The following is a 10078-nucleotide window of genomic DNA, read 5'->3' on the forward strand; positions in this document are numbered from 1 at the left end:
GTTCCCGGAAGTCGGCAGAAATTCCTACTTGGCGGGAGGGGTGGGGCAGGTCCCAAAAACTCTTAAGTTAATAAAATAAATTTAACAAAGTAGCAGGATACAAAGTCAATATTAAGTCGGTAACATTTCTATATGTCAATAAGGAACTCATTGAGAAAGAAACCAGGGAAACAGTTCCATTTAAAATAACCTCAAAATAAAAAAAAAGAGAAAAGAAAATACCTAGAAGTAAACCAATGAAGGACTTCTACAATGACAATTACCAAACATTAAACAAAGAAACTGAAGGTGGAAACTGAACATGTTCAAGAGACAATCTTGTTAAAAAGGCCACATTATTGAAAGCACCTAATCTGCTAGAAAACAGAATAAGTAAAACTCTTACAGACACAAGTATAGGCAAAGACTTTATGAACAAAACCCCAGCTGCACAGGAAATAGTATAAAAAATCAATAAATGGGATCACATCAAATTAAAAAGCTTGTGTACTGCAAAGGAAACCAGCAATGGAGTGAAGAGACAACCTACAGAAGGGAAGAAAAATTCTGCCAGCTACTCCTCTCCTCAGATAGAGGATTACTATCTAGAATATACAAAGAACTCAAAACTTTATACCTCTCAATCAAAAGACACTTCTCAGACGATGAAATATAAACAGCAAATATCACGAAAAAAACTCAACATCACATTCAAGTAATGTAAAATAAAACAACACTGAGATACCACCTAATTCTAGAAAGAATGTTTATCAAGAAATCAACCATTAACATGCTAGTGAAGCTGAGAGGGAAAAGCAACCTTTCTCCATTGTTGGTGGGATTCCAAATTGGTACAACCCCTATGAAAGTCAGTACAGAGATTCCTCAAAAAACTAAAACTAGAGATTCCATTTGACCTCGCTAGTCCCCTTCTAGGTATCTTCCCTGAAAAAGCTAAAAATACCATATTACAGTGATATACACACATCCATGTTTACAGCAGCACAATTTATAATAGCCAAGTACTGGAAACAGCCACACACCCACCCACACACACACACACACACACACACACACACAAAGATAAAATATACATATATTTATATACAATGGAGTACTATTCTGCTATGAAGGATAAACCTGAGACATGTTTTAGGTAAATGTATACATCTTGAGACCACCATCTTAAATGAAATAAATCAGACATTCAGTCTTAAATATCACATTGTTTCTCTTATGTGAGAAACTCAAGGTGTAAATAAATAGCAAAACTGGGGCCAGAGAGATAGCTCAGTAGAATAAGTGCTTGCCTGGCAAGCGCAGGGTCCTGAATTCAATTCCCGGTTCTGCAAAATAAACAAATAAATAAACAGCAAAACAGAGTACAGATATTGGGAAGTAGGAAGAACTTGTTCAAATGGGAAGGGGAATAAACAGGGAGGGACTGTTAATAAAAGAGAACTGAAAGAAAAAATAGAAACAGAGCTTTTGTAAATGAGGATGAGGAGAAGGGTTGAAGAGGGTGTGGGAAATAAAGAAATTAAGATACATTATATACAGGCATAAATTCCCCATGATGAATGGAATCATTATATATGGTAAACATGTACTAATAAAAATAAATGTTTTTAAAAACATGAAATGTGCATGGTATCTTTTAATCATCAATTTAAAATTGATTTAATTATCCCACACAAAGATAAATACTGCATTTGTCAGTATCCTACATAAATCTTTTTAAAACTGGACTGTAGTATAATTCTGGCTCAATAATTCTTACTCTAAGCAATACTTGAGGTACATATGCCCCCAAACTACAATTCATATTTATGTAATTTGTATGTCAGGAGGAAAATGGTGATTGTTTTCTCAATAGTTACCAAACTAATCATATTTACAGAGTACCTGGCAATACCAACAGCAAGGTTTAAGTATAGATTAAGAGTAGAAATCTCTCTTTCCTGTGTATGCCTTCAGTGGTGACTCCAGCAGTCTCAATTAAGAGAAGCTGTGATTTGTTCATGTTATTTTTTTTGTTTGTTCATTTCTTGAAGAATAACTCTGACTGGACAGAAATATGTTGAACTGTCACTATAATAAACCTTAATCCTCAAACTCAGAGTAGAATGCTTCCCACGTCTATTAGGAGGACAGGACAGAAGAACTCTATCTTCAAAATGGAGTGAAAAACCATCTTTGCTAAAGTTAGAAGTAAAATTCTCCAATGATCAAATCTGTCCTATTTGGTTAGATTTTTGGCATCCTGTGATCAGAAAATATCATTAACAGAAACATAGTACCACAAAATAAGCAGGGAAGATGGAATACGGTAGCAATAAGAGTTAAAATTAAAAAGCAAAGTACATGGAAAGAATGCTGAAGGTGGAGGGGGAAAACTAAAAATATAGGAAAGAAAAGCAGCTGGAGGAAGAAAAGGATAATAAAGGAAGATGAAAATCTGTGTACAGCATTCCCCACTTACTCCCAGTAAATGCCTGAAACCATGAACAATACCAACCCTTACATATACTATATACAGTTACTTCCTATATATACATACTTGTGACCAACTTTAAGTACATTAAGACATTAAACACAATAATAAAGCAGAATGTTGATAACAATATACTGTACAAAAGATATATGTGATCTTCCTTTCAAATTATTTTACCGCATATATGTACCCTTTTTGTGATGATATGATACAATATCTTTGTGATGAAAAGTGAAATGAATGATGTAGGTGTGGTGATACAGAATAGACTACCATGTAAGCATAGCTTGAACACAAGCACTATGATACAGTACCTCATAAATAGTCCGAAGACCAAAATGGCTACAAATGACTAACAGCTAACAGAGAGAACATGGCATGCTGGACAAGGAGAAGATTCAGTGTCAGTAAAAACCATAGATTTCATCACACTATTCACAATGGGGCATGATTTAAACCTTCCAAATTATTTATTTCTGGAATTTTCCCTTTATTATTTTTGGGTGGTGTTGGTTGACTATGTGTAACTGGAACTGTATACACATAAAGTGCGGCCGCAGATAAGAGGGAACTACTGCAATGAAAAAGTAATAATAATTTTATCTATAGCCATAATTATATGTATAGCCATAGAACTAGTTATAGTGTATAATAGTCTTATAAACAATATTTATCTACCCCTTTCTCTTTTAACAAACGCAAAGCTAAATAATTGTAGCATTAGAATGTTAAGTCAACTAGATTAAACTTCCAAGATTACAGGAAATATGTCTGCTCTGCTTCACACTAGTTCAGAGCCTTACTGGAACATGGTAAGTATGCACTGAATATTTATAGAAGAAAATAAAGGACAGGTGAAAGAAGGTAAACAATAAGGAAGATAATTCCAGATTACTTGTCCTCAAAATGCAAACATTCACAACTTAATGACACCTTATTTCTCTGATACAAAAAAACTAATGTAGGAAAGCAGATAAACAGTACTTTCCAAATGATCACAAGATCAAATTCTCTACATCCATATGAGAATATAATTTCTTCTATTTTAATATTACTATTGAAGACATTTAAATATTAATAATAACATAACATGAGTATATCTCACATGACATATAAGTTTGAAGAGCAATACTTTCATTATTAAAGGATTCATTCAAAAAGTTATTAAAATTCAAATTATTTAAAATGCTGATTTACACATATATATTTACACAACTTCTTTGGAACACAACTACTACACAAAGTAAAGCACACATTAATGATTAAAGAATCCCCTACTTGGTAGGAAAGTCATTTACATATAAACAAAGAGCAGAAACTATTCTGATTCAAAGTACTTTCAATGAATTGATTAGAGGAAAAAATCCACAGGGACTTAGACTGAGTACTTGAAGTGGGTATGCACAAAAATGTCAGAGAGGACAACTGGAAGGACAATGAACAGAAGTGTAAAACTCGAAGTCCAGAAAATTCATGGCAGCAATGAGAAAAGAGACCAATGTTAGAGAGAACCTAGCAAAAATGTGGCCAGAAACTCGGCAACAACAAAAAAATCAATCTGATTTTAAAACTGGAAGAGGGCAGAGTGTGTGCAGCTGATTATTACAGTGTTCATCTAGTGTGCACAAGGTTCTGAGTTTGAAACTCAGCATAGGAAATGGTAGGTAAGGGGAACCTGGGATGACAACCTTGGGTAGACAGTTCTCAAAAAGATTATACAAGTGACCAATAGTATGTAAAAGATGCTCAACATCACTAGTCATCTAGGAAATGCAATTCAAACCCAGAGTAAGATAATCACTTTACAACCATTACAACAGCAAAGAAAAGAACAGAAAATAAAAAATATTAACACTGATATGACATGGTACAGTTGCTATGGAAAGTACTATTGGAGGTTTCTCAAAAATTTAAACATAAGATTACTATAAGATATGGCACTTACACTGGAGGTATGTATATACTCAAAACAACTGACAGCAGGATCTGAGAAATGACTACATAGCTATCTTCACAGCAGCATGCCTCTCACTAACCAAAAGGTGAAAGAAACTCAACCATCCACCAACAGATGAAAGAATAATCAAATTATGATACCACATACACAATATTATTCAGTTTTTAAAAGGAATTTCTGATAAATGCTATAACATGGTTGAACCATGAAATCATTAAACAAATTTTTTTTTAAAAAACCACAAAGTATATACGATAATGTGTGAATCTGCTCCTAAAAGGGCATTAGAATAACCAAATGCATAAAGACAAAAAGTAAGTAATGGTTACCAAGTACTGGAACAAGAGGATATCTAGGTCTATTGTCTAATGAGCGGTTTCAGTTTGGAGTGATTAAAACCTTTCTGGTGGTTAACACTAGTGATGGTTGCAGGACAATGCAAAGTACTTAATATCCATGAAGTGTATGCTTAAAAATAGTTATAAAGCTAAATTGTATGTCATATATTGGTTATTAATCTTAGTCATTAATCTCAAATTTCACATATAATTGAAATATAAGAAAGCAGATTACAGGAGATGCAGAGGACTGAGTAGTTTCTCCTCAAAAAAGATATATCCTAATCCTTACCTAGTGGTGGCAAAACTACAACATGATGCCACCTCCAGGGGTTTCCAAGTTCATCAATACTGTCCTCATCTATAGAGTTCTAAATGCATCCTTTCTTAGAAGAAATGAAAATAATCTTTGAAATATATATAAGGATCTTAACAGAGGATTATTGGGATAGGCTCTAAATCCAATGATAAATGTACCCATAAGAGAAATGCAGAGAAAAATCTGAGACAAAGAAAAAGACACAGGTACTCGGGGCAATTCAATGTTAAGACACAGGCAGAGACTGGCATGATACAATTACAATTCAAGGAAAAGCTCAGTATTGTCAGTAGCCACCAAAACCTGGAAGAGGCAAGAATGGATTCTCCTTGGAACCATGGAGAGGGAGTACAGCACTGCTAAAATCTTAATTTCAGATTTATGCTCTGCTACACAAAATGAAAATACTTGATCTCTACGCCATCCTCATCCCTTCATCCCATGTTAAATGCCTGCAACAAATCTTCCAAGAGGGACATATTATTTGCAATGGAAAAGCTATAATATTGTTTATTTATGTATTATAAAGGAAGGAGCCCCCATCTGTTTCTACCCTACATTTAGGAGAGTGCTTATTTCCCATTACTAAAATGCTGTTTCTCCAAGAAAAATATAGCAAGATTAAGAAGCAGATTTACTTCCATTTGCCATTAGTAACTAATTTTAATCTAATAGCTGGATATAAATTTATAGGCACATTTTTATAACTCCTGTTTAAAAAGCTTTACATGTTTTAAAGTGTATTTCCTCATGACCCTTTACTAGACAGATAATTACTAGCATCTTCTACAGTGAAGACTGGTTTGATCTGAAGATCTGGAAGCTGGGCAAGCAAGGATTCTACTGCATCCTACTTTGTCTTCTGTTGTAGATAGGCATTTACAGGCAGCAAGTTGGGAAATACACTTTATCTGTATCAGGAGAACTAGCATTCTTTAGCTCTGCTTGCTATGGTGGTCTTTCTATTAATTGAATCTCTATCTTTATGTGAAAATTGTATAGAGTTCTAGTTGCCTCATTAATCTATATCACTACCAAAAACAATGGCTGAAGAATAAAACATTAAAAAATGGAAGTTTGGCTGTTTCCTACCAACTAGAAACTTGGAGGAGTCTTACTTTAAAAGAGTAATTATAATGAAGAGACTATATGGTTTGCAGATTTCTTACATAATATTTGCTAGCACCCCTCTACATGCATAGAATTGAGATATAAGTGAAAAAGATATTTACTTAGTGTTATGGTTTGTGTATAGTTGAAAGCCACATGTAGTCATTTTTTTTTTTTTTTTTTTTTTTCCAGAACCGGGGATTGAACTCAGGCCCTTGAGCTTGCCAAGGAAGCACTTATTCCACTGAGCCATCTCCCTGGCCCCTAACACATGTAGTCATTGGGGCAGTCTTCTAGAGTCTGTGATCAATTCATGATCCAATGCTGAGATTCTGGGCATGAAAGTTACACCCAACCTGGGGTGGATAGCCTGAACACAATTTAAGGAAGGGAGAGAGGTTTGCTAGCTGCGGCAGTCACTGCACCTCTCCTTTGGTCTGTGCTGTTTTCCGCCTCCATGAACTATTGCCCTCTGCCACTCTGCCTTGGAGCCAACTGATTATGGACTGGAAACTCCACAAACTGTGAGCTATTTAAATAAGCCTTTCCTTCTTTAATTCTGGGTGTTAGGTATTTTGTTCCAGCAATGAAAGAAAAGTAACTGAGACACTTAGTGTCAAGACAAAAAGAGAGACCAGCTTTGAGTTTTGTATCAGTACTACTGAACAGTTGTGTCATCTTAACAATTAAGGTAATTCTGTAAATATCTATTTCATCATATATATCCATTAAATCAGAGATTATAATACCATAAAACAAACTTGTTATAATAGTTTTTAATTTAAAAAGAAAATTTAATATTCCACTGATCAGTTTCACATCAGCTTTCTCTTACCTTATCAGTTAACTGCTAAGCTCACTAAAACATTTGAGATTCTAGCATAATAACTTTAGAGTATGATGAAAGAATCCGAAGTTTTTTTCAAAGGTTCCCAGATGACTGTTATTCAGCAAAGCAGAATACTTTCTAACTCCTCAGGCTCTCCATTTTCACCTATTCTCTTCTGTCTAGACTGTACCTCTTCAGTAACTATCTATAGAGTTCTAGTTGCCTAGAACTATTCTTGCAACAGTAGCCTTAAATTCCCTGCAGTGCCATCTTCCAAAGCATTCATTAGAACCCAAACCTGAACATCAAGGCCACAATGCACGCAATCCACAGCTGGCACTGCTAGAAACCTGATAAACTAGGTTTTGATAAATCATAATTTTTAATGTTCAATTTCAATTGGGCCCTTCAACAATCTTTTTTTTTTTTTTTCTTCTTAGGAAGCTCTTTCTTTTCTTTCCCCAGTAACTCTCCCAAGAGAAATAACTGCAAACACTGACAAAACAATAAAGATTATTAACTTCATAAATTTCTACCCTTGAGTATTCTGTATGAAAAACTGGAATTATGCATAAAACTCTTCCCCAAAAAAGTGGTTATCATGGAAAAAAAGCACTGTTTGATAGAGCTACAGCTTACCAAGCTGCAAATAAGTCTTTTTTTTTTTTTAAAGGATATCATTTTTATTTGAAAGACTAAAAGTAAAGTGAACCTTACTCAGACTTCAGTTTGTGACTGACATTTTCTCAAAAATGAATCAAGTGAGACCTGTCATTTCAAGGAAAACAAAACAAAAACAAACCAGTACTTGTCAATGATAAAATTTAAGCTGTCAGGTGAACATTCAAATTTTGGAAAACTTGTATCTCCTAAGTGATATTGACAGATTATCAACACTTGCAGCTCTGTACTCTAATTTTTAAAATAGTTCACAAACCCAAGGAAAGTTAAATAATGACAATATCATTTAAACAGACACTTAAAAGTATATTATGTTTGAAAATACATAAGGCAATACTTGACAAAATAACCACTGAACCACAAAATCCAGAATATCTTATATTATCCAGTCATGATAGAACACACTGTGACCTCAGCACTGGGGAGGCTGCAACAGAAGAATCACCATGAGTTAAAGGCCAGCCTGAAATACACAGCAGCAAGAGCTTGTCTCAGAATATCAAAAAAGGGCAGGGGGGCTTTTGAGGGAAAGCAAGCTCTGTTCAAGAGGGTGATTCTTTTTTTTTTTTTTTTTTTTTGGTGGAACCGGGGATTGAACTCAGGCCCTTGCGCTTGCCTGGCAAGTGCTTACTCCCCTGAGCCATCTCCCCAGCCCCCTAAGAGGGTGATTCTTAATGAGGCTCTACATAAAAATCTAACTTCTGACTTGAAAATTTAGTAAACTTTAAAGCAAGAGTGATAGGGAAAAAATGGACCTGGAATCCTAAAAAGTTTGGATTATACATGGTATATGTATATTTAACAGAAATGTTATTCCCAGATATATTTTATTATTTTGTATGTATGACTTCTCAAGTGATATTTTAAGATTCCTGCAGAGGCCATGTTTTACAATTCTTTCCTATCTGATGTACAAACCATTTGTTTGGAAAACTAAGATTTACAAAGGAAGGAAACAAAACTGTAATAACATATGATCTAGACTGAATCCCAGCTCTGGAACTTAGTGAGGCTTGGATGATTTGTAGGATCACCCTACAAATATCCTAAATAAAAGTACCACAGATAACTAATAATCACAAAAGAAGCAAGATTTGTGGTTGTGATTCAGGAATTTGTAATGCTCAAGTTCTAATTTTTCATGTTATTTTCAAATAATCAATGTGATTTTTTATTCTGCACTTCAGCAAAAAGAATCCATACATATAAGGAAGATAGTACAAATTTATATAGAAATGCATTGCTCAAAGAATTGGCTTTGTAACATGTCTCAGGATGGTACACAGATGTTTAAATATCTGAAGTATAGTATGTTTCCTATATTATTAAAGTTTAATGTATGATAGCATTGTAGTATCACACAATTCCATTTTATTCTTTTTCACCATATTCTAAAATATTACATCTATTACTTCATACATATTTTCAGTCACCCTATGATCTTCTACAAATGCATTCTCCCCTCTCTCTTCTCTTCCCTTCCTTTCCTCCCCTCTCCTCCTTCCTCCATCCTTCTCTCCCACTTTCCTCCCTCCCTTCTACATTCCTATACCCTTGAGATAATTTCCACCACAAGAGGGCAGCAAGTATACAAAGATAAACGAACTAATCCATGAGAAACTGAAATCCATATACTGTACTAACAAATCTAAGAACCAGAGCATTATAAACCCTAAAGCAAAGGAAATTAGAATTGAATAGGAAGACATATACTTCAAATTCAAAATTAATCCTATGAGTTTAGAGAAGCACAGAATCATGTTCAAAGGAATTCTGTTTCTTCAGTGAGGACCAACTAAATAAATATACCTAATTCCCTCGAAGGTAGATAGCAATATTAGAAATAAGTTATTTTTTTAATAACATCCTCAACTAAAAAAAGATAAAGGACAGAAATAAACCACAGAAAGGTAGAAAATGCAGAATGGGTAAGAAAGTAAAAACTGATTTACCAACTCTTCCACTGAATAGCAAATTCAGCTATATTTTTCTGGATGAAGAGTGATTGCAGAAACAGTTTCAGTTCTTTAAGTCTCACATATAAGAAGGCTAGGGAGGAAAACTAATAAGTAACCTCTGCCAAGTAATTTTACTACTTTTTGCACAGAATCTAAGCTGAGATGAATTAAATTTACTTTCATAGACATTACTAAACTGCAACACTTATATGGTCAACATTTTCAACAATTTGTAATGTTCTTACCCTCATAGGATGTATATCAGCATAAGGAGGCTTTCCTTCAGCCATTTCTATAGAAGTAATGCCAAGGGACCAGATGTCAGCCACACAGTTATAGCCTATTTCTTGAATTACCTCAGGAGCCATCCAAAATGGAGTGCCTATCACAGTATTGCGTTTTGCCATTGTATC

At 34.4% G+C, this 10078-nt stretch overlaps 1 protein-coding gene across 3 annotated transcripts in view; it reads right to left on the reverse strand.

Annotated features, from left to right (window-relative positions):
* Positions 1–10078, reverse strand: part of Stk3 (serine/threonine kinase 3) — a 369078-nt gene that overhangs the window by 238577 nt on the left and 120423 nt on the right. Inside the window, exon 6 of one of the 3 annotated variants that reach the window (XM_023699944.1) lies at positions 9911–10078. In XM_023699944.1, coding sequence (XP_023555712.1) covers positions 9911–10078 — 168 coding nt within the window. The remainder of the gene's footprint in view (positions 1–9910) is intronic. The other 2 variants (XM_023699946.1, XM_023699945.1) reach the window with 2 other exon arrangements.

The sequence above is a fragment of the Octodon degus genome, unplaced genomic scaffold (genome assembly GCF_000260255.1).
Source record: "Octodon degus isolate 3935 unplaced genomic scaffold, OctDeg1.0 scaffold00118, whole genome shotgun sequence".
NCBI classification, from domain to species: domain Eukaryota; kingdom Metazoa; phylum Chordata; class Mammalia; order Rodentia; family Octodontidae; genus Octodon; species Octodon degus.